General features: G+C 41.2%; 1 protein-coding gene across 2 annotated transcripts in view; it reads left to right on the plus strand.

Annotated features, from left to right (window-relative positions):
* Positions 1-2,724: 2,724 nt before the first annotated feature.
* Positions 2,725-25,851, plus strand: part of LOC132772754 (quinone oxidoreductase-like protein 2) — a 38,308-nt gene continuing 15,181 nt past the window's right edge. The window contains exons 1-5 of one of the 2 annotated variants that reach the window (XM_060771616.2): positions 2,782-2,906; positions 7,581-7,719; positions 14,387-14,483; positions 16,661-16,719; positions 18,553-18,618. In XM_060771616.2, the coding sequence (XP_060627599.2) occupies positions 2,848-2,906; positions 7,581-7,719; positions 14,387-14,483; positions 16,661-16,719; positions 18,553-18,618 (420 nt within the window). In that variant the 5' untranslated portion in view covers positions 2,782-2,847. Of the gene's footprint in view, positions 2,907-7,580; positions 7,720-14,386; positions 14,484-16,660; positions 16,720-18,552; positions 18,619-25,851 lie in introns of both variants that reach the window. The other variant, XM_067467650.1, reaches the window with a different exon arrangement.

The following is a 25,851-nucleotide window of genomic DNA, read 5'->3' on the forward strand; positions in this document are numbered from 1 at the left end:
AACCTGGACACAGCATTTTATTTGAGAACACAGAAATGCTGGACCACTCTCACAACCACCATGTCAGACTACACAGAGAAGCCACTGAAATACACAAGTATGTGGACAATTTCAGCAGAAAGGAGGAAACCATGAAAATGAACAAAATCTGGCTACCAGTATTAAAAAAAATTACAACAGCACAACAACAGAGAGGAAACAAACAAGGACATCTAATTACCTCTCAACAAAAGTTTGCTCTAAGCACAGTCAGGCCATTATATGCTAATCAAGGTGGTCAGTTGAAACATTCACACCTAGCTCCAGCAGACAGGAGTCCTTTGTCTCACCCTGGTCATTCCACAGATATATAAACCCCTTTTCCTCCTTCCAACAGACCACACTACCTCTGAGGATGCTTGCCATAGATGCAGGCGAAACGTCAGGAGAGAATGCCTCTAGACCATGGCCATATAGCCCGAAAAAACCTACAACAACCCAGTGATTGAGGCCATGAAAGCCTTCGACTATGTATTTATTTATTTCATATACTTGTACCCCACTCTTCTCACCCCCAAGGGGGGACTCAGGGCAGCCTCACAGCAAACACCATTCGGTGCCATCATAATGATAAGAAAAATCAACAAATTCATTAAAACAAAACATTAACTAAACAATTGTTAAAATACGCCAATCAAAATCCAGATGAGGATCAATTCATTGTTACTTCGAAATTGCTTATGTCTTCTTCGTACAAGCCGCTATTCAATGGTCAAATGTAAGGTCCCACAGCCAAGTCTTGAGTTTCCTTCTAAAGGACAGGAGGTCAGTCTGATGTCTTTGTGGAGGGAATTCCACAGATGGGGAGCCACTGTTGAGAAGGTCCTGTCTCTCGTCTCCACCAATCACGTTTGCGATGGTGGTGGGATCGAAAGCAGGGCCCTTCCAGATGATCTTAAACTTCGTGATGATTCATAGTAGGAGATACGTTCGGACATGTAATCTGGGCCAGAACCGTTTAGAACACTTAGTCCTCCCTCCTGTTTTACGGGAGGGAGGACTAAGTGTTCTGGGATTCATGGCTGCCATTAGATGACTTCCAGTCATCGCTCCTGCCCTCAATCCCCCCCCCCCCCCCGGTTAAAGAACTAAGGAGCAATAGTGAAATTGGGCAGATCTGTAATCATGGGGGGAAATGGTGAATTTAGCCAAAATAGCACAAAGGACCTGTTATTTTGGCTCAAAACATGTGATGGGGTCTGTGGCAGTCTCCATTCTGTTTCGGAGCTTGCCGTGGTGAAAAGGGGCATTCCAATAGGGTGTCCTTAGCAGAGAGCTGTCATCCTTCTTTACAGAAGTGCATGATCCTCCCTTCACAAATTTATTTAAAAAAATATTAATGACAAATATAGCGTAACAGAAGCATTGTAGAACAGAGAACAGACAGTTTTCCTTTGCTGGTTTGTTCCAATTATAATATTGTATTTAGCAGGGAGCTGTCATTCCTATTTATAGAAATGCATGATTACACCTTCCTATGGAAAGAAGAGAGGCATTCTCTCCTGAGGTTTCGCCTGCATCTATGGCAAGCATCCTCAGAGGTAGTGAGGTCTGTTGGAATTAGGACAATGGGTTTATATATCTGTGGAATGGCTGGGGTGGGGCAAAGAGCTCTTCTCTGCTGGAGCTAGGTGTGAATGTTTCAGCTGACTACCTTCATTAGCATTTGAAGGCCTGGCTGAGCCTGGAAAATGTTTTGTTGAGAGGTGTTAAGATGTGCCTGGTTGTTTCCTCTCTGCTGTTTTGCTGTTGTGATTTTAGAGTTTTTTTAATACTGGTAGCCAGATTTTGTTCATTTTCATGGTCTCCTCCTTTCTGTTGAAATTGTCTACATGCTTTTGGATTTCAATGGCTTCTCTGTGTAGTCTGACATGGTGGTTGTTGGAGTGGTCCAGCATTTCTGTGTTCTCAAATAATATGCTGTGTCCAGGCTGGTTCATCAGGTGCTCTGCTTTGGCTGACTTCTCTGGTTGAAGTAGTCTGCAGTGCCTTTCATGTTCCTTGATTCATGTTTGGGCAATGCTGCGTTTGGTGGTCCCTATGTAGACTTGTCCACAGCTGCATGGTATACGGTAGACTCCTGCAGAGGTGAGAGGATCCCTCTTGTCCTTTGCTGAAGGTAGCATTTGTTGGATTTTCTTGGTGCGTCTGTAGATTGTTTGTATGTTGTGTTTCCTCATCAGCTTCCCTATGCGGTCAGTGGTTCCCTTGATCATTGGCAGGAACACTTTTCCTCTGGGTGGATCTTCACGCAGCGCCCAAACACGAATCAAGGAATCCAGCAGAGAAGAGCTCTTTGCCCCACCCCAGCCATTCCACAGATATATAAACCCATTGTCCTAGTTCCAACAGACCTCACTACCTCTGAGGATGCTTGCCATAGATGCAGGCGAAACGTCAGGAGAAATGCTTCTAGAACATGGCCCTATAGCCTGAAAAAACCCACAAGAACCTAGTGATTTGATTTGATTTGAACCTGCTCAGGCTTTCCTTGCGCCTCCCTTTTGCAGTGGTCTCTGCGCGCCCTCTAGTGGACAAGCAGAAGCAACGCCGTAGAGCACAGCCCTTTTTCCTCGGTGTGATTGCGACACCTATGACGTAGGCAGCAGGATTTCCCCTGTTTTATTTCCAAGTTTGCAAAAGCGTTGTCGGGAAAGGGGCGTCCCTTTAGGCTAGCTCCGCCTACTTTGGGCATGGGAACAGGGAAAGTGTCTGGGGGCGGAGCGGGAAGGAAGGAAGGAAGGAAGGAAGAGAAAAAGTGTGCCTTTCACACTCTGGAGTCTGCTGATTCGATCTGCTGGTGGATCAATGGAGCTGTTGCGCTGGTTTTTGGGAGCCCGGCGCGCTTTCCGGCACATGGGCTGCAGGTGCGATTCCAAGAATCAGATGTAGCCAGGGTTCTCTTTTCTTTTGGCTTCTCTCCCTCTGTCCCTCCCTCTGTCACCTTGATCTCCCTGAGATCTTTAGTAGACAGGTTAAACACCAATAATCCACTTATAAAGATAACATAATGAATAAGTCCAACAAATAGGTAAATTGTGAAACTAGGACTGTTCAATTCACAGTAGTCACAAAGTTAAGCAATATGAAATAAGTTCTGTACAGTCTTTTAGTGATGTCGTTGTATGTTCATGAATCAGCCTCCCACGACCGGTTTCGGCCTTTGCTTTAGGCCTTCTTCGGGTGGTCTGTAATTTTACATACATAAATACATTTTACAATTGTATAGGTTGAACATAATGTAATAGAATGCATTTAGAAATACTTACAAAGTTCAGTCTTTTACATATGTTCTCATAAGAGATACTTAAGTTTTTTTGCAATGGGATCTAGGTAAAAGGAACAAATTGTGGCTATTAACATTTAAACGTTACATATATCAAAATAAATGTTTTACCAATTTAAAGAGGAAAATGCACATCAGATGTAGAGGAGACAGAGAAGTTGATTTAAGGCTCATTTAAAGTTATAGGTGTGGAAAAAGTCACCACTAGATGGCGTTGTGAGTAATGTACTTCCCAGGGATGTGTAGTATACAAGGGATAGTACAAAAAATCTCAAGGTTATATATAGCAACTGTATGAATTGTATTCATTAAGACCGTGTGGGTGTTCCGTCCGTAATCTGAAGATCAAAATGTTATATAGTTCTAATTTTGCTCCGGTGTTCTATAATCCGAGAAGTGAAATCTAGGATTATAGAACACCGGAGCAAAATTAGAACTAATTCCAGAGACTCCATACTGTATAAACATTTTGATGATCTACGGCACAACCCTGAATCTTTTAAATACCACATATTAGAAGTAGTCACACAATCCAAACACATGGACTTTAACATTAAACTCCTACAAAGGGAAACATATTGGATCTTCAGATTACGGACGGAACACCCACACGGTCTTAATGAATACAATTCATACAGTTGCTATATATAACCTTGAGATTTTTTGTACTATCCCTTGTATACTACACATCCCTGGGAAGTACATTGTAAATGTACTTTGTAAGTATTTCTAAATGCATTCTATTACATTATGTTCAACCTATACAATTGTAAAATGTATGTATGTATGTAAAATTACAGACCACCCGAAGAAGGCCTAAAGCAAAGGCCGAAACCGGTCGTGGGAGGCTGATTCATGAACATACAACGACATCACTAAAAGACTGTACAGAACTTATTTCATATTGCTTAACTTTGTGACTACTGTGAATTGAACAGTCCTAGTTTCACAATTTACCTATTTGTTGGACTTATTCATTATGTTATCTTTATAAGTGGATTATTGGTGTTTAACCTCCCTGAGATCTACCAGGCATGAGCAAACTTCTGCCCTCCAGGTGTTTTGGACTTCAACTCCCAGAAATCCCAGCCAGTTTACCGGCTGTTAGGCATTCTGGGAGTTGAAGTCCAAAACAGTTCAAAGAAGTATCAAGGCATTTTGTGTCTTGATACTCTGAGCCCACACTGCTATATATTCCAGTTCAGAGCAGAAAATGTGGGATTTTATTAAGCTGTGGCCCCTTCCACACAGCTGAAAAAAATCCCACATTTTCTGCTCTGAACTGGAATATATGGCAGTGTGGACTCAACAGATTAGATTTAACAAATTAGAGAGATGGGCCAAAACTAACAAAATGAAGTTCAACAGTGACAAATGTAAGATACTCCAGAAAAAAATAAATGCAAATATATAGAATGGAGGACGCATGGCTCGAGAGCAATATGTGTGAAAAAGATCTTGGGGTCCTCGTGGACAATAAGTTAAACATGAGCCAACAATGTGATGCGGCGGCAAAAAAAGCCAATGGGATTTTGGCCTGCATCAATAGGAGTCTAGTGTCTAGATCAGTAGTTCTCAACCTTCCTAGTGCCTCGACCCCTTAATACAGTTCCTTATGTTGTGGTGACCCCAACCATAACATTATTTTTGTTGCTACTTCTCAACTGTAATCTTGCTCCTGTTATGAATTGTAATGTAAATATCAGATATGCAGGATGTATTTTCATTCACTAGACCAAATTTGGCAAAAATACACAGTACACCCAAATTTGAATACTGGTGGAGTTGGATGGGGGACTGATTTTGTCATTTGGAAGTTGTAGTTGCTGGGATTTATAGTTCACCTACAATCAAAGAACATTATGAACTCCACCAATGATGGGATTGAACCAAACTTGGCACACAGGACTCCCATGACCAACAGAAATACTGGAAGGGTTCGGTGGGCATTGACCTTGAATTTTGGAGTTGCAGTTCACCTTCATCCAGAGAGCACTATGGACTCAAACAATGATGGATCCAGACCAAACTTGGCACGAATACTCAATATGCCCAAATGTGAACACTGGTGGAGTTTGCGGAAAATAGATCTTGACATTTGGGAGTTGTAGTTACTGGGATTTATAGTTCACCTACAATCAAAGAGCATTCTGAACCCACCAACGATAGAATTGGGCCAAACTTCCCACACAGAACCCTCATGACCAACAGATAATACAGTTTTTATGGTCTTTGGTGACCCCCCTAGGGGTCCCGACCCCCAGGTTGAGAAACACTGGTCTAGATCCATGGAAGTTATGCTACCCCTCTATTCTGCCTTGGTTGGAACACACCTGGAATATTGTGTCCAATTTTGGGCACCACAACTGAGGAGAGATATTGACAAACTGGAATGTGTCCAGAGGAGGGCAACTAAAATGATCAAGGGTCTGGAGAACAAGCCCTATGGGTAGCGGCTTAAAGAGCTGGCCATATTTAGCCTGAAGAAGAGAAGGCTGAGAGGAGACATGATTGTTGTTCATTCATTCAGTCGTCTCCAACTCTTCGTGACCTCATGGACCAGCCCACGCCAGAGCTCCCTGTCTGCTGTCACCACCCCTAGCTCCTTCAAGGTCAGTCCAGTCACTTCAAGGATGCCATCCATCCATCTTGCCCTTGGTCGACCCCTCTTCCTTTTGCCTTCCACTTTCCCCAGCATAGTTGTCTTCTCTAGGCTTTGCTGTCTCCTCATGATGTGGCCAAAGTACTTCAACTTTGTCTCTAGTATCCTTCCCTCCAATGAGCAGTCGGGCTTTATTTCCTGGAGGATGGACTGGTTGGATCTTCTCGCAGTCCAAAGCACTCTCAGCACTTTCCTCCAGCACCACAGTTCAAAAGCATCTATCTTCCTTCGCTCAGCCTTCCCTAAGGTCCAGCTCTCACATCCGTAGGTTACTACAGGGAATACCATGATACCCATGTATAAAGATGTGAGAGGAAGTCATAGGGAGGAGGGAGGGAGCTTGTTTTCTGCTGCCCTGGAGACTAGGACGTAGAACAATGGCTTCAAACTACAAGAAAGGAGATTCCATCTGAACATTAGAAAAAACTTCCTAACTGTGAGAGCCATTCAGCAGTGCAACTCTCTGCCCCAGAGTGTGGTGGAGGCTCCTTCTTTGGAGGCTTTTAAACAGAGGCTGGCTGGATGGCCATCTGTCAGGGGTGCTTTGAATGCAATTTTCCTGCTTCTTGGCAGGGGGTTGGACTGGATGGCCCACGAGGTCTCTTCCAACTCTATGATTCTATGAACCCAGTTCAAAGCAGATATTGTGGGATTTTCTTCCTTGATATTCTGGGTTTTATGGCTGTGTGAAAGAGCCCAATGTGGAAAGGGCCTGAAGCATTTTCTGCAGATTCTAGTTGCAAACAGGGCACCTTGTTGCTAACAGATTTATGTACATCAGTGGTTCCTAACCTTTGGTACTCCAGGTGTTTTGGACTGCAGCTCCCACAGTTCCCAACAGCAGGTCAGCTGGCTGGGATTTCTGGGAGTTGAAGTCCAAAACACCTGGAGGCCCAAAGGTAGAGAACCATTGGTGTACATGGGCAGCCTTCAGGAAGCTTTTCCTGTTGCCAGATTTTTCATGTTATGAAAAGTTAAGATAAATGTTCAAATGCGCCTTGGATGGTGGCGGGACCAAGAGCAGGGCCTCCCCAGAAGATCTTAGTTTCCGCAGCGGTTCGTAATATATACCCCCACTTGCCTCACTAGCAACAGACCTCTGAGTAAACCTCTGAGGATGCCAGCCACAGATGCAGGCAAAACGTCAGGAGAGAATGCTTCTAGAACATTGCCATATAACCTGAAAAACTCATAGCAGCTCAGTGATGCCGGCCATGAAAATCTTCGACAACACAATAAATGATTAGATTCCCTTCAGGCAAGGGGGTACGTTGGGCAGAAAGGACTAAATGCTTGGAGACTCTCCTTCTTTGCCCTTATATACCTCCTTTGCTTGTCCCCATCCTTCCTTCTCTTCCTCCTTTGTTGCCAGACTGCTTTCTTGCTTTCTTGCATTTTTCACATGGCTGCCTGCTTCATTCAACCCTTTTCTAGCTCCTAATCATGGCCCAGGAGAGAGCTGGCATTATATCTGTGTTAACCCATTAACAGAGCATGAATATATTTGTACCTGCCAATGGTGGCCTAACTGATGATGAAGTTATTTATTACAGAGGGAAGGAAAGTATGCATGACTCAACTATTCTGTTCCAGGAGGGATCCTTTTGGCGAAGGCTTGCAGAGACCCTCATTTTTGCAGCCCCATAGGGCCTATCGCGCAGCAGTTTGCATGGAGGTGAACAAGCCCTTGGTTGTTCAGGATGTCCCCTCTGCTTTGCTGCAACCACATGAGGTAAAAGAACGTCAAAATGTGAGGCATTTAGAAATGAAATGGGGGTGCTTTGTGTTTAGATCAAGAAGGCTGTGTACACTTAAATTTAAAGAAGTCCCTTTGGATTTCCAAAGCTTTTCCCGCCATTTTTGTTACAACTCAGGAAGTGATTCGGAAATTATTCAGCTTTTCCCTGCTTCTAGTCCCTGGCCTCAGCTCAAGCTAGAGAAGCCAGTTTTAAACTAGAAAAGGAAGGAATATCCTGGCCTCGGCTCAAGCCAGAGAAGCCAGATTTAAACCAGAGAAGGAAGGAATTTCCTGGCCTCAGCTCAAGCCAGAGAAGCCAGTTTTAAAGCCAGAGAAGCCAGACTTAAACCAGAGAAGGAAGGAATTTCCTGGCCTCAGCTCAAGCCAGAGAAGCCAGTTTTAAAGCCAGAGAAGGAAGGAATTTCCTGGCTTCAGCTCAAGCCAGAGAAGCTAGTTTTAAAGCCAGAGAAGCCAGATTTAAACCAGAGAAGGAAGGGATTTCCTGGCCTCAGCTCAAGCCAGAGAAGCCAGTTTTAAAGCCAGAGAAGGAAGGAATTTCCTGGCCTCAGCTCAAGCCAGAGAAGCCAGTTTTAAAGCCAGAGAAGGAAGGAATTTCCTGGCGTCAGCTCAAGCCAGAGAAGCCAGTTTTAAAGCCAGAGAAGCCAGATTTAAACCAGAGAAGGAAGGAATTTCCTGGCCTCAGCTCAAGCCAGAGAAGCCAGTTTTAAAGCCAGAGAAGGAAGGAATTTCCTCCGCTTGCTTTTCCCCTCTTCTGGAGTAAAACAACTACTTTCAAAGTAATGAAACAGGAAATAACACTTTCAAACCATTAATGAAAGGATTCGGAAGTCTCGGAAGTTTCGAAAAGTTTTGACTTTTTTTTTCTGTGAAAATCAGAATTGACTTTAGAATCGAACCACCAGCGCCCCCTACATCCAAAACGGGTTGGGAACCATTTTTTTTTTTGGATCAGCCAAGCCTACTGTCCAAGTGTCTGCCAGGCTTTGCAGCTTTTAGTATTATAATTCTTAGCAAACCTTAATTTTCAAGGAGGACTCCTCCCTTGTTCTTTGCTGAAGACCATTTCCAAGTACTGCCTTTTTAGAGAAATCCAATTCCCATCCATCTTTGCATATTGCTGGGACACTCAGGCCCCATCTATGAACAGTATAGACTCACATAATTCAGTTTAACTGCATTGAACTGCATTATATGACAGTGTAGACCAGTGGTTCTCAACCTGGGGTCCCCAGATGTTTTTGGCCTTCAACTCTCAGAAATCCTAACAGCTGGTAAACTGGCTGGGATTTCTGGGAGTTGTAGGCCTAAAACATCTGGAGACCCCAGGCTGAGAATCACTAGTGTAGACCTATGTCTTTGGTCCTCCAGATGTTTTCAAAACCATCTCCTATAATCCCTGACTACTGACTATGCTGGCTGGGACTTTTGGAACCTGAACTATCGTAGGATCAAAGTCAAGATCAATAGTATTGAGAATCTGAATTTGCTGTTTTTTTGTACTCTCTTTTACACGTCTTCTTGAACATATAATCAAATAGTGAAATGAATGAATGAATCTGTATCCTCAGGAACTGCCTGTCTAAGCCAATTCTTTAAGGGATAATAAATAACACAACTGTCTTGTGCTTCCCAAAGGGCAGTAATCTACGATAAGGTGTTTGTAACAGTAGGCCCAATTGCCATAACCTTGTAAACAGGCCCAAAACGTACTAGCCCATACAAAAAGTTTCTAGCACACCCATAGGTATTAATATCTTGCCATACACTGATAATCTGAAAGAAGAAGTGAATATTCTTATATATCCCGAAGTTTTATTGTCTCCTTCCTATGTGGGTCTGTTTTATTGAGCCCAGGTGAAAAGGTGTTTTCTTACATTGATGTTAGTTCACCATGTGAAAAAGGTAATACATGACCAGGTACACATTCAATGTGATTATTCTATATTCAGTACCATGTCTTAGGTCTGACCTGAATCTGTATGCAATTAATACAGCACTACACAAATAATTAAGTTTGGCCTCACTTTATCTGCAATGCAATGGAATCATAGGAGTTGTAGTTTTATAAGGTCTTCAGCCCTCTGCCAAAGAGTGTTGCTGCTTCATTAAACTACAATTTCCATGATTCCACACTATAGAGTCAAACTAAAATAATTCTATGGTGTAGCTGCACCACTTGTTGGAGGTCCAATCCAACAAACATCGATCATTGTTCTGTTTATTTTTGCCAAAGGAAAATAAAAATAGGGCTCAAGGTGAACCACTAGTAAATGCTAGCTTCCATTTCACATAATTAGGAAAGCATTTTTCAATTGAGTGAAAATAGAGAGGTTGGATTTTCCTTGCAGTTTTCAACAAATCTCTATGTTTTACAGTCCATTGCCTCTCTTTGGCTTAAAATGGACTAAAAGCCTATATTGCTTCATACATTTTTCAGAGATTGGGTTCTTAAGGTAACAGGATTTTTTTTAGAATGAGAAAAACTTATTAGCTAATCCAGCGGGTGATACTTTTATGATCTGTTGGGTTTGCTGCTTAGGCCTGAGACTTTTATTGACCTGTCCAGTTATGGCCCTTGTTTAGCTAACAGTATATCTATATAAATAAAAATGTAATGTTCGTTTGTGGGATTAACATAACTCAAAAACCACTGGGCGAATTGACACCAGATTTGGATGCAATAGAAATATCAGGCCAACAAGCGACCATCACTCATAAAAACACTGAAAAACACAGCGGAAGAGACTTAAAAAGTAAAAAAAAACCCATTACAATGCATGCACATAACCACATAAATACACATATACACAAATATATACACACACAAAACACATATACAGACTAGGCCACAGCAACGCATGTCAGGGGATGGCTAGTATCTATATAAATAAAAACATAATGTTCCTTTCTGGGATTAACATAACTCAAAAACCACTGGACAGATTGACACAAAATTTGGACAAAATACACCTATCAGGCCAACAAGTGACCATCACTTATAAAAACACTGAAAAACACAGTGGAAGGGACTTAAAAAGCCAAAAAAGCAACAAAAAATGCTACAGCGCGTGCACAAAAACTACTCCCCCTGGCAAGCAAAACACACAATAGCATATCTACACTATCTTCTGGACTACAGCTCCCAGCATCCCCTAGACCAGGCCCTTTAGGAGAGGAAGATGATCCAAATGCACTGTTTCCAAGCTGCAAGCCTTCTTCTCCTTGGATTGCTTTGAGAGCATCCCAATCCTTGCATATTTCCAATTTCTTATTCCTGGATTGCAACTCCCAGCAATCTTCCAGATAGATATATTAGATAGAGATACATAGGTAGATAGATAGATCAGGAGGACTGCTGGGAGTTGCAGTCCAAGAATAGGTAGAGAAGGAAGAAAGGGGAGAAAGAGGAAGGAAAAGAAAAGTTGAGGGGGTGGGGGGAAGGAAGGGAAGAGGAAAAAAAGGAAGGAAGGAGAGAATGAAAGAAAAAAAGGAGAGGAAGGAGGGAAAGAAAGAAGAAGAGAAAGAGGGAGGGAAGGTTGGCTACAGCAATGTGTGGCGGGTACAGCTAGTAACACTATAAGAAGTTTGTTTGACTATCTCTTGTGTTCTCTTCCAATTTAAAAATTCTATGATTCTTTTTAAATATATATATATTTATTGATGTTCTTAGAATACATCAATACATCAATACCTTCAATACTCTTATACTCCATCCTCAATTGATTACAAGATTCTATGATTCTAAGGCCCCTTCTTCACTGCCATATAAAATCTAGATTATCTGCTTTGAACTGGATTATATGGCAGTGTAGAAGGGCTCTCAGTTATCTGTATCAGTCATTTTGCCTTGAATGGCTGAGCCAGCTTTATAGCTGTTAATAATAATAATAATAATAATAATAATAATAATCTTTATTTGTACCCAGCCACCTTCTCCCCAAAGGGACTCAGGGTGGCTCACAGAAGCACTCCAAGTGTCACATGCAGACAACATAAGTATAAATACAATGACATAAGTATAATCAATAGCACATAAAAATCTCATTGATGAAATCATAAAAAATTGAAAATTATAAAATTCCTAAAACACAGTGGAACCAGTGGGTTGGCTATCTGTCAAAACAGTCAATCAATGTGCGGACCAGTACTATCAATGATTCATCACATTGGCCATGGATTACTCAGGATCAAATGCCTGTCTGAAGAGCCATGCTTTAAGACTCACCCGGAAGGCCTGAAAAGAGGAGGCTCAACTAATTTATTTAGGGAGGGTATTCCAGAGTCGGGGAGCCACCACCAAGAAGGTCCTCTCTCTTGTCCCCACCAACAGTGGTGGGACTGAAAGAAGGGCCTCCTTAATTTGCTGCCTTAATGTTATTGTATGAAAAGAAAAATCCATGTAGCATAATCGTGCCTGAAAAAATCCATAATGGATAAGGTGAATGAATTATATGTGACATTGTTGTATGTGTCTGTGTGAGAGATAGCTGTTAAAGAAATTGGCATAAAAGAAGCAATGTTGAATTAGATAGTTTCCGTCTTTTACAGAAGATTCAAGTTATTTGCTACCAACAGGGTTAATTGCTGTATTGGAGACAGGATGTAAAAATGGGAGTGTAGGTTTAGCTAATTAAAGTGGTTGCAAAAAGAACATCAAAATAACTCATTACTAGACACAGAGTGATGCTGAATTATGCATTCAGCCAAAAGAATGAGCAAACAGCTTACCTTTCTATGGAAGATAACACCAAGGGTTCTTCCACACAGCCATATAACAGACAGATAATCCACAATATCTGCTTTGAACTGGGTTATCTGAGTCCACACTGCCATATATTCCACTTCAATGTATATTTTGTACAGCTGTGTGGAAGGGGTCTTAGTAACAGAGTTTTTGTTCCTGGATTTCCTAATTGATTCTATCATAAAAACATGGAAAAGGTTTATTAGCCTTTAATAAGAATCCTTTAAGAAGAATCTAAAAACTTGGCATTTCCAGTGTGCTTTTGGAGAGTGACAATATATTTATTTCCTGTTGTCTTTTATCCCACAATATGGTCCCCATATTGCACTTCCCCCACCTCTTTTAGGTTTGACTTTATCGTTCCATTCCCTACGTGCTCCTCCCTTACATATATATCCTTTTATTGCTATCTCTCCCAGGGTTTTATCATTTTATGTCGTACATTTGGCCCGCCCATGGTGTTTGTTTCTTTCTTTGAATTTTGCACTGTTTTATTTTATTTGTATGTTTCATTTATTTTATTGCTATGTTATTTTACTGTAATTGTATTATCGAGCTTGGCCTCATGTAAGCCGCCCTGAGTCCCCTTTGGGGAGATGGTGGCGGGGTATAAATAAAGATTATTATTATTATTATTATTATTATTATTATTATTTTACTGATACAAAAGCACAGTATGTCACAGCAAACGAGATCTACATGCTGGATTTCGTATCAGAAAATCACAAGTCGAACACTTCCCAAGCGTCTAGGACTGTGTGATGTATTTTTGAATGATGCGTGCAAATCCAAGTAAGGTGGCCTTTTGCAGTTGACAGATCGTGATTTTGTCAATGTTTATTGTTTCCAAATGCCGGCTGAGATCTTTTGGCACGGTACCCAGTGTGCCGATGACCACTGGGACCACCTGTTTTGGTTTATGCCAGAGTCTTTGCAGTTCAATTTTGAGGTCTTGATAGCGGCTGAGTTTTTCCTGTTGTTTTTCCTCAATTCGACTGTCACCCGGTATGGCGACATCAATAATCCAGACTTTTTTCTTTTCCACAATTGTGATGTCTGGTGTATTGTGTTCCAAACTTTGTGAGTCTGGATTCGAAAGTCCCACAGTATTTTTTGCATGTCTATTATTATTATTATTATTATTATTATTATTATTATTATTTTTTGCATGTCTATTATTATTATTATTATTATTATTATTGTTTTGTTGTTGTTGTTAAACAGCAAAACTTTGTTTTCGCAACACATTTTGCTATACTTGTTCAATGAATATCTCATAGTGTCTCCACCAATTAAATACATGGTAGTTTGTGGCAGCCACAAAAACAACGTTTCTGAAGTATAACAATTACTTTCAAAGTTGTTTTTTTTTTTTGAGAAACTGCAAGTCGCTTCTGGTATGAGAGATTTGGCTGTCTGCAATGACGTTGCCCAGGGAATGCCCTGATGTTTTTACCATCCTTGTGGGAGGCTTCTCTCATGTCCCCGCATGAGGAGCTGGAGCTGATAAAGGGAGCTCATCTGCACTCTCCCCGGATTCGCACCTGCGACCTGTCGATCTTCAGTTCTGCTGACACAGGGGTCTAACCCACTGCGCCACTGGGGGCTCTTACTTTCAAAGTAAGAACCACACAATTATATAGGAAATAGCACTTTCAAACCATGAACAGACACTTTTTCTCCAATTTTGTTATATAGTGTAATAGATACCAGTGTAGCGTGTGGAAGTCTTCTTTCCTGTGTGTTGTGCCACAGTCCTGAATTGAGTTGGGTCTTGTGTGGCTCCGATTTTAAACAAAATATTGATGTCGATGTGACTTGTTTGATATCACACACACAGCACTTCTTTTCCAAAAGCAGGTTTGCGTGAAAGTTGTGCTGCTCTCTTTTTTACAGGTCAGAATTCGTGTCCGTTGCTGTGGGGTAAATTTTGCTGACATACTGGCTTGCCAAGGCCTTTACCAAGAAAAACGTTCCCTTCCATTCACTCCAGGTGAGTGAAAACATTTTCAATATAGCATATTTGGTTATAGCGAGCCTGCACAACCCTCCCCCTAAGAACAGTTGTGCAACTGGGTTGTTGTAGGTTTTTCGGGCTATATGGCCATGTTCTAGAAGCATTCTCTCCTGATGTTTCGCCTGCATCTATGGCAAGCAATCTCAGAGAAAACATGCAAATGTGAGTAGATCAATAGGTACTGCTTCTGCTGGAAGGCAACGGTGCTCCATGCGGTCATGCTGGCCACATGATTTTGGAGGTGTTTATGAACAACGCTGGCTCTTTGGCTTAGATATGGTGATGAGCACCACCCCCCAGAGTCAGACACATCTAGATTTAATGTCAGGGGAAATCTTCACTTTACTTATCATTTTGTAACACAGTAGTTCAGTTTTACTAGCAAAGCAGAGTTAACACAACCTTGTTATAAGAGATACTGACACAAACATAAACTGTAATAATTAAATGTATGAGGACACAACATATCTCATGAAAACCTTTCATTTATGCTTTTCAAGTATATATGATTTGTAAGGTAAAAGTTCCAAGATTTTTGTCATTTCTTATTAAGTTTGTGCAAGACACCAACACAATGTATACGACACATTAAGGTGTTATAACATACAGTTTGGAAACTAACAAGCAGTACTCACTTTCCCTTTCCATCCTTTGAAACTTTCTTTTTCTGTGCCTGCAATGACACCTACTGGCTACTTTTCAGCATTGATTTCGTCATAATTGTTTTCTCTTGTGGGGAGAGTTTTCAAAGAATACCCAAAGAGTTAGTCTTCTATATAAATAAAAATGTAATGTTCATTTGTGGGGTTAACATAACTCAAAAACCACTGGACGAATTGACACGAAATTTGGACACAATACACCTAACAGTCCAACGAGTGTCCATCACCCCTAAAACACACACACACACAAAACCCCAGCGGAGCAGACTTAAAACCCCCCAAATACACCATATATACATATACACATGCACACATTCGTGTATATATATATGCACAAACATATACAAATATACACATACACGCATATACATATACATACACACATATATACACACAAATATGCATATAGACAAGCACACACATATACACAATATGCATGTACACATATAAACACACATATACACAAGTATATACACACATATATACACCTATATATATATATATATATATATATATATGCGTGCGTGCGTGCGTGTGTGTATATATATATATATATATGCAAACACACATATACAAGAATATATACACACACAAAAACATATACACAGGCTGGGCCACAGCAATGCGTGGTAAGGGATGGCTAGTACAGCATAAAAAGGAGCAAGGAAGGGTGAGAAAAAGAAATGATATGGCCTCGTGGTAAGCTACACATGCTAATAACAATAGGAATATTTTCAGAGAAAATTTGAACCCAAGGGAACTGAATTTTGATAATCTAGGGTTTTTTTTTTGTTTTCGCACATCAACACTGAAGCCCCTTCCACACAGCTGTATAAAATCCACATAGAACAGGATTATGTGGCAGTGTGGACTCAGATAATGCAGTTCAAAGCAAATATTGTGGATTATCTGCCTTGATATTCTAGGTTATATGACTGTGTAGAAAGGCTCTAGGGTCCCTTCTACACAGCTGTATACATTCCAGATTATCTGCTTTGAACTGGATTATATGGTAGTGTAGACTCATATAATCCAGTTCAAAGTTGATAATGTAGATTATGTGATTTGATAATATGGATTATTTGGCAGTGTAGAAGGGGCCTAACTGATCACTGTAAAGATCTGAAAGATCTGTATCACATTACATGGCCCTTTGAAAATTTAGGGTAAATGTCATGATTTGCATTTTTTGGGATCCTATTGCATTCTGTCCCATTGCTATAATTGCAAAACGTTGGTTTATATCCATGAAAGTTCATGCAAAATTAGAAACAAGTTAGAGAGATGCTGCCACTTTTTTCTTTCACCCCCCGCCCTTCCACTTTCCTTCCTTTTTGTGGGAGAATGATATACTGTCTGTATTTCTACCACTGATACACAGTTAGGGATGAACTGCCGTTTTGTCTCAATTATCCAAGTATGTAATCCATATGTTCAGTCTATAGAATAGAAGCAGCAGATTGTGGCAGACTCTTATGTTGTATGTTTCAGGGATGGAGTTTTCGGGAGATGTGATGGAGACCGGCAAGGCCGTAACCACAGTGAAGGAGGTGAGAGCTATGCATTGCAACTCAGCTTTAAAAATTGATTCAATAATAATAATAATAATGATAATGATGATGATAATAATTTTCTTACTTACCTCTCCTTGTGGCTCAAGGCGGGTCACAGCACAGTCAAAACAAATTGCAAAAATTCTATAAATACACATATTAAAATGTAAATCTATAAAATATACATATTAAAGTGTATTTCTATAAAATACAGATTCAATAATTCCCAGTAACTGGTGGGATTACAGAAATTGCAAAAGTAATTTTAAAAACACCCAATATTGCCATTTCAGTCTATACTGATGTGTATGGGAATTGGCACATGGACTGCATAGATGCATCAATCAAAATTGTTGATTTAAATGGGACTCAAAATGGGGAATTCTGATAGAGTAAAAGGAAAAAGAAAATATAAAAAACTGAACCATACTCTCTCTGCCATTGATCAAGTAACGTAATACTCGAATTGAATACTTGAATCGGCAAGTGGGGGGGAGGGGTGAAGGGGGAGGAAGGGGAGAAAAAACTGCTGGACACAAGTTTGGGATTGAAAAGGTTAAGAAAAAAGGACATATTATGTTGAGTGAAAATGTAAGTGGAATATCACTATCTGTTTGTTCTATTTAGCCTTGCAGAATCGCTTTTTTTTCCAATAAAATTTGATGCTGTTTCATTAGTACAGCTTGTTGATCACTAGCAGCAATAAATCACTGCCAACCGAAAGGTGGCAGGTTTGAAGACCAAGTCAGGGTAGAGCTCCCGACTGTTAAATAGCCCAGCTTACTGTTCACCTAAGCAGTTCAAACACAGCTGTGCTGTGAGTAGAGAAATTACGGACTGCTTAAAGCGGAGAAGTTAATTTATGACACCATAAAAATGCCAGAGAGCAAGGAGGAAATGCTAAGATATTATAATATAATATAATATATTGTATATACATATAATATTTAGAATATTATAATGTAATGCCATATAATACTAATAATATAATATTATAATTATATATATTATTACTAATAATCTTACAATATAATGGTATAATACAGTATAGTAATATTTAACACTGATATTGTACTATGCTAATAATATAGTATATTGTATGTGTATATATCTTGTAAGCTGCTCTGAGTCCCCTTCAGGGTGAGAAGGGCGGCATATAAATGTCATAAATAAATAATGAGATCAAAAGGCTCGGTGTCATAGTGGATGAAGCAACAGCTCCTCCCTGTGGATGGAATCGAGCAAGTCCAGAATCCTTAGTGGAAAAACTGCTGAATGATCTCTATCTATCTGTATGTCTTATATGTCAAAAACAACATTGAATGTTTGCCGTGTATGTGTGCATTGTGATCCGCCCTGAGTCCCCTTCGGGGTGAGAAGGGTGGAATATAAATACTGTAAATAAATAAATACATACATACATATCTGGGTGGAGGCCACTAGGGGGCTCTAGGGTGAGAAGGATAGTCCATTTTATAGAGGTGGAGGGTTGGTTGAAGGAGCAACAGAGGGAAACCACCACCCATGTCCCTGTCGTGGAAATAACTCTAATTGATGATATGAGAAAGGGGGAGAGGGAATAACCAGCGAAAACAAGGGAAATGGTTTTCCTCCTTTATCCCCTCTCCAAATGGACTAGCCTTCTCTCTCTGGCTCCCTCTAGTGGCTTCCACCTGGATGTGAGAGCTGGAACAGTACCAATGTTTTAAAAAGTTGTTGATTTAAACATAGTGGTGCTTTAAAACATTTCCATTTGAACATGACAATGGGAGGAAGACTGGGCAGTATTTAATCTCACTTAATGACTCTCTGGTGATGACTTTTGAACAGGGTGATCGTGTCATTGGTGTGACTGGTACCAATGCTATGGCTGAGGAGTATATCACAGATCCAAAGGTAGGTTAGAAAACAAACAAAGTATTCTTTAGAATTGCAACATGTAGTTGGGCAGTTAATCCAAACGCTTTTAATACAGTAAAAAGGCAGCCTTGATTTGTTAATTGACTTGTAGATTGAAAGGAAATTAACTAATAACTCCATGTAAAAAAAACAATTAGCCATCTTAGGAGTACTCCTACCTCCTTTTTGTTCCTCCTCTTCCTCTCTTGCTCTCTCTCTCTCTCTCTCTCACACACACACACAAACACACACACACACACACACTTAGTTTGTTGTTCATTCGCTCAGTTGCTTCCGACTCTTCATGACCTCATGGACTAGCCCACGCCAGAGCTCCCTATCGGCTATCACCACCCCCAGTTCCTTCAAGGTCAAGCCAGTCACTTCAAGGATAACATCCATCCATCTTGCCCTTGGTTGGCCCCTCTTCCTTTTTCCTTCCATTTTCCCCAGCATAATCGTCTTCTCTAAGCTTTCCTGTTTTCTCATGATGTGGCCAAAGTACTTCATCTTGGCCTCTACTATTCTTCCCTCCAGTGAGCAGTTGGGCTTTATTTCCCGAAGTATGAACTGGTTGGATCTTCTCGCGGTACAAGGCACTCTCAGAACTTTTCTCCAACATTACAGTTCAAAAGCATCTATCTTTTTTCGCTCAGTCTTCCCTAAGGTCCAGCTCTCACATCCGTAGGTTACTACGGGGAATACCATTGTTTTAACTATGCGGGTCTTAGTGGCCAGTATGATGTTTCTACTCTTCACTATTTTATCAAGATTGGTCATTGCTCTCCTCCCAAGAAGTAAACGTCTCCTGATTTCCTGGCTGCAGTCTGCGTCTGAAGTAATCTTTGCACCTAGAAATACAAAGCCTGTCACTGCCTCCACGTGTTATTTCCCTATTTGCCAGTAATACATGTAATACTGCAAATATAAAAGGGTTTTATGACAATAATTTAGCTAAATTAATATTTTCTCCCTCTGTTTGCAACTTATCAAACAGTCTTGTTGCCATAATCTTGGTTTTTTTTATGTTTAGCTGCAACCCAGCTTTTGCACTTTCTTCTCTCACCTTGATTAGAAGGCTCCTCAGCTTCTCCTTGCTTTCAGCCATCAAAGTAGTGTCATCTGCATATCTAAGGTTGTTAATGTTTCTTCCAGCAATTTTCACCCCAGCCTTGCATTCGTCAAGCCCCGCACATCGCATGATGTGTTCTGCATACAAGTTGAATAGGTTAGGCGAGAGTATACAACCCTGCTGTATGCTTTTCCCAATCTTGAACAAGTCTGTTGTTCCATGGTCAGTTCTTACTGTTGCTGCTTGGTACTTATACAGATTCCTCAGGAGAGAGACAAGGTGATTTGGTATGCCCATACCACCAAGAACTTCCAAAATGTATTATGATCCACACAGTCAAAGGCTTTAGAATAGTCAATGAAACAGAAATAAAACATAAAACACACCTAGTAGAGGGGGTCCTTTACTGAGGCACGCTCACTCTACACAGTTATAGCACTTTGATTCCTCTTGACATGACATGGACTCCAGGATTTGTTATTTGCTCAGAGATCATCATCATCATCATCATCATCATCATCATTTAATAACTTATTAATCGCTCTCCATCCGAGAATGTTCCAGGCGATTTACAGCTAAATTACAAAAGATAAAATACATACATACAAAAATTAAAAATCAACAGAGATCGAATGCTCTAGTAAAAAGCTAGGTCTTAAGTGCGAGAGTAAAAGGCTCTAAGTCACACATGGCTCTCATGTAGGGCAGCAAGGAATTCCATAAGGCAGGGGCAGAAATAGAAAAAGCCCTGCATCTGGTCATTTCCAAGTCCACTTCTCTAGGACCCGGTATATGGAGTAAGTCACGTTGGGCTGGTCGTTGCGACCTCCGGTGATGGGAGAATGAGAGGCGGTCCCTAAGGTACGATGGACCCTGGCCGTAAAGAGTTTTAAAGGTCAGAACTAGCATTTTATCCCAAAGAAGCTCCCTAAGAATTCTAAGTATTAATCCCATGATTCCTTAGGATGTAGTTTTAGAGGTACAAGTGGAATCATAGTACTGTAATTGCAATGTGTGAATGGAATCAAATGGTAATCAAGATGTATCACTTAAAATGAGAATTTCCTCCCCCAGAACCTATTTATATGATGTTTAATGCAGATGTAACAGTTAAATTGGGCAAACAATAGGCTATCGATTAATGATAGAATTGTGCACACTGCACATATCTTATTTGTATTGCAAAAAAACACTTAAAAACAATACAATAATTAAAATGAACAATTTTAATAAATATAAACTTATTAGTATTTCAATGGGAAGTGTGGGTCTGCTTTTGGCTGGTGATATATGATTGTTGTTGTTGTTGTGTGCTTTTAAGTTGTTTCAGACTTTGGTTGACTTAGATGAAGGGCTAGAAGGCATGATCATCAAGTTTGCAGACGACACCAAATTGGGAGGGACAGCCAATACTCCAGAGGACAGGAGCAGAATTCAAAATGATTTTGACAGATAGGAGAGATGGGCCAAAACTAACAAAATAAAGTTCAACAGTGACAAATGCAAGATACTCCACTTTGGCAGGAAAAACGAAATGCAAAGATACAGAATGGGGACAATGCCTGGCTCGAGAGCAGTACGTGTGAAAAAGATCTTGGAGTCCTCATGGGCAGCAAGTTAAACATGAGCCAACAATGTGATGTGGCGGCAAAAAAAGCCAATGGGATTTTGGCCTGCATCAATAGGAGCATAGTGTCTAGATCTAAGGAAGTAATGCTACCCCTCTATTCTGCTTTGGTTAGACCACACCTGGAATATTGTGTCCAATTCTGGGCACCACAATTCAAGAGAGATATTGATAAGCTGGAATGTGTCCAGAGGAGGGCGACTAAAATGATCATGGGTCTGGAAAACAAGCCCTATGGGGAGCAGCTTAAGGAGCTGGGCATGTTTAGCCTGAAGAAGAGAAGGTTGAGAGGAGATACGATAGCCATGTATAAATATGTGAGAGGAAACCACAGGGAAGAGGGAGCAAGCTTGTTTTCTGCTTCCCTGGAAACAATGGCTTCAAACTACAAGAGAGGAGATTCCATCTGAACATGAGGAAGAACTTCCTGACTGTGAGAGCCGTTCAGCAGTGGAACTCTCTGCCCTGGAGTGTGGTGGAGGCTCCTTCTTTGGAAGCTTTTAAACAGAGGCTGGATGGCCATCTGTCGGGGTGATTTGAATGCAATATTCCTGCTTCTTGGCAGTGGCTGGACTGGATGGCCCATGAGGTCTCTTCCAACTCTTTGATTCTATGATTCTATGACCCTGAGTGAGGGTCGAGTAAATGACCTTGGAGGGCTGTATCCGGCCCCCGGGCCTTAGTTTGAGGACCCCTGCCCTACATCATGTTATTCTTGTTTCACTTTCCCAAACTTGCTCTAGTTTCAATAAGGTGCACAGAACTGAAGACAGTATTCCAGATGCAGTGCAGAATATCGTGAGACTCTTCCTTCCCTTCTCTTGGAAACTATTATTTGATTAATGCAGGCTAACATTATTTGCCTTCTTTGATGCTTTGTTTAGACTTTCGTTTGCTCTTTGCTTCTCTCTTGTTTGGATTATTGTGATTTGCACAGGGCTGCCCTTGAAAAGAAGCCAGAATCTACAGCTGGTGCAACATGCACCTGTCAGAGAGCATATAGCAGCAGCCTACAAAAGAGCAACTGGAGGGTGCTCTCTGACTGTTTCTGGCCACATTTCAATTGATTGGTGCTGACTACAAAAGCATAAATGATAGCGGGATTCAAGTGTCTTAATAAACACGTTATCTCTCTACTTGCCTGCCTGTGATTCCTATAACTAAACTGGGGTTGGTGTCATGTTGGAAAGTGGTCTCTATAATGTTAGCCCAGCTCTGCAGTGCCCTCCTTCAGGATCTATGTTAGGGAATGACTGTATTGTCTTTTCAACACCAGGCTAAGGCACCTTCTACACTAAACGGCCCCGGTCCAGTTTACCTGTCTGAACACATGTCGGTTTTTGAACCACTGCAGAAACTAAGATCTTCTGAGGAGGCCCTGCTCTCGGTCCTACCACCATCACAGCCGTGTTTAGTGGGGACGAGAGACAGGGCCTTCTCAGTGATTGCCCCCCAGTTATGGAACTCCCTTCCTGGCAATATTAGATCAGCCCTCCCTCCTATCCTTCAGAAAGATGGTGAAGACCTGGCTGTGGGACCAAGCCTTTGGGGCAATGCAATGTGTCCTCCTTCAGGATCTATGTTAGGGAATGACTGTATTGTCTTTTCAACACCAGGCTAAGGTCCCTTCTACACTAAACGGCCCCGGCCCAGTTTATCTGTCTGAACACATCTCCCTTTACGAACCTCTGCAGAAACTAAGATCTTCTGGGGAGGCCCTACTCTCGGTCTCGCTACCATCACAGGCACGTTTGGCGGGGATGAGAGACAGGGCCTTCTCAGTGATTGCCCCCCAGTTATGGAACTCCCTTCCTGGCAATATTAGATCAGCCCTCCCTCCTATCCTTCAGAAAGATAGTGAAGAGCTGGCTGTGGGACCAAGCCTTTGGGGCAGTGCAATGAGGCAAAATGGTGTCCTTAATGTGAATATAAGTGATTTTTATGTTTGTATATATTTATGGTTCTATGTCTCGGCATTGAATGTTTGTATAATGTGCTCCGCCCTGAGTCCCCTGCGGAATGAGAAGGGTGGAATATAAATGTTTTAAATAAATAACACACTGTCATATAAAACCCACATTATCTGCTTTGAACTGGCTTATATGGCAGTGTAGACTCAGGCTCCTTTCATACAACTGTATAACATTAAAATTGAACTGGATTATATGGCAGTGTGGACTCAGATAACTTAGTTCAAAGCAGAAGCCAAGATCTTCTGAGGAGGCCCTGCTCTCGGTCCCACCACCATCACAGGCGCATTTGGCGGGGACAAGAGACAGGACCTTCTCAGTGATTGCCCCCCGGTTATGGAACTCCCTTCCTGGCAATATTAGATAAGCCCTCCCTCCTATCCTTCAGAAAGATAATGAAGACCTGGCTGTGGGACCAAGCCTTTGGGGCAGTGCAATGAGGCAAAATGGTGTCTTTAATGTGAATATAAGTTTAATGTTTGTATATACCTGTATATTCCGGCATATAAGACGACTGGGCGTATAAGACGACCCCCAACTTTTCCAGCTAAAATATAGAGTTTGGGATATATTCGCCGTATAAGACTACCCCTCTTCAAACACACACCAAATAAAATTTTTATAAGCATCAGATTTGATTTCAATATGGTAATTTTCCTATTACTGTACTTATTTTCTGCCTCTCAGATCTCACACATGCACACCTGCACCACTTCACTGCAGTCTTCAGGAGGGAGATCTGAGAGGCAGAGGAGGAGGTACAGTAATAGGATACAAGGGCGGGTCAGACAGGTAAAAGAGGTGTATTTTACTGGGCCCAGAGCCACTCTATCTCTTTTTTCCATACCCCGGGCGCCCTGGACGCCTGCAGCTTGCTCCGCCCTTCACTTACACCTTCCCGGTGAGGCGCCCCTTCACCTCACCATCAGGACCGCATTAAGTCCACGAATCCTGATGAATGGATTTTCTTCTACTGTACTTGTACGGCGTCATCCTTAATGCTTTCATATAGTTGCTGCATATGGCGGGGACACAGCCACTGCCATTTTGAGCTCCCTCCACAATATGCAGCAACCACAGATTCTCCGATCCAGATTGGAAGTTTCAGCACCCGCTCTATAACACAACTCCCATTGTATAAGACTACCCCCACGTATAAGACGAATCCCGTGTATAAGACTACTCCCATGCATAAGACTACTCCTGCGTATAAGACGGCCCCTGACTTTTGAGAAGATTTTCTTGGGTTAAAAAGTAGTCTTATAGGCCAGTATATACGGTATTTATGGTTCTATGTCCCAGCATTGAATGTTTGTATGATGTGCTCCGCCCTGAGTCCCCTGCGGAGTGAGAAGGGCGGAATATAAATGTTTTAAATAAATAATACACTGTCATATATAATCCACATTATCTGCTTTGAACTGGCTTATATGGCAGTGTAGACTCAGGCTCCTTTCATACAACTGTATAACATCCACATTGAACTGGATTATGTGGCAGTGTGGACTCAGATAACCTAGTTCAAAGCAGATATTGTGGATTATCTTCCTTGATAAATGCGTGACTGCATTTCTGCGTACGAACCCACACGATCTCTTCGATCATCTGGAGACGCCCTGCTCTCGCTCCCGCCCCCTTCGCAGGCGCGATTGGTGGGGACGAAGGAGAGGGCCTTCTCTGTGGTGGCTCTTTGACTCTGGAACTCACTTCCCAAGGATATCAGACAAGCCCCCACATTGGCAGTCTTTAGGAGGAGCCTGAAAACGTGGCTGTTCCAGTGTGCCTTCCCTGAATAAGGAAATAATTCCCAGCAAAATGTGCTCAGAAGCACTTTAACTACTCATTGGGTTGCTCTCCCTTTATTTCTTTTAAAACCCTCTTACCAGATACATCTTACCTTTGTTCATGCCCAGCGTTTATTTTTAAAATTTTAAACTATTACATTTGGCCCGGCCATAGGTTTTTAAATTCTTCCGTGTTATTGTTTATATGTGATTTATATTAATTGTATTGCTTTATTTGCTTATTGCTTTTTGTTTTATTGATGTGTTGTCGGGCTTGGCCTCATGTAAGCCGCTCCGAGTCCCCTCGGGGAGATGGTGGCGGGGTATAAATAAAGTATTATTATTATTATTATTATTATTATTAATATTAATATTCTGTGGTAGTCACAAAGGTCAAGTTTCTGGAGTATAACTACTTTCAAAGTAAGTACTAGGCAATTAAACAGGTAATAACACTTTCAAACCAGGAACAATTTTTTTCCTAATTTTGTTACATACTGCAATTTGTTTCAGTTGTTAGGTTTGTCTGCATGAAAATGCCTTTGGATACATATTTTTGTCACTCAGTAATGTTTGTTTGTGAACTCTGCCATAATTTTATCCTGTGAACTTATAAAAAGTACACAAGGTTATGGTTTGTAATTCCTTAGAGCTCCTTGCTGCTCAAAATGGTTGCAAATCTGATATTATGACTTCGCAGTTTTTAACTAAATTCAAAAATAGTCCCTCCTCGGAGTGAAATGCACTTTTTCATTTTTTAAATTTTAAACAAAGGAA

This window comes from Anolis sagrei, chromosome 4 (genome assembly GCF_037176765.1).
Source record: "Anolis sagrei isolate rAnoSag1 chromosome 4, rAnoSag1.mat, whole genome shotgun sequence".
Classification (NCBI taxonomy): domain Eukaryota; kingdom Metazoa; phylum Chordata; class Lepidosauria; order Squamata; family Dactyloidae; genus Anolis; species Anolis sagrei.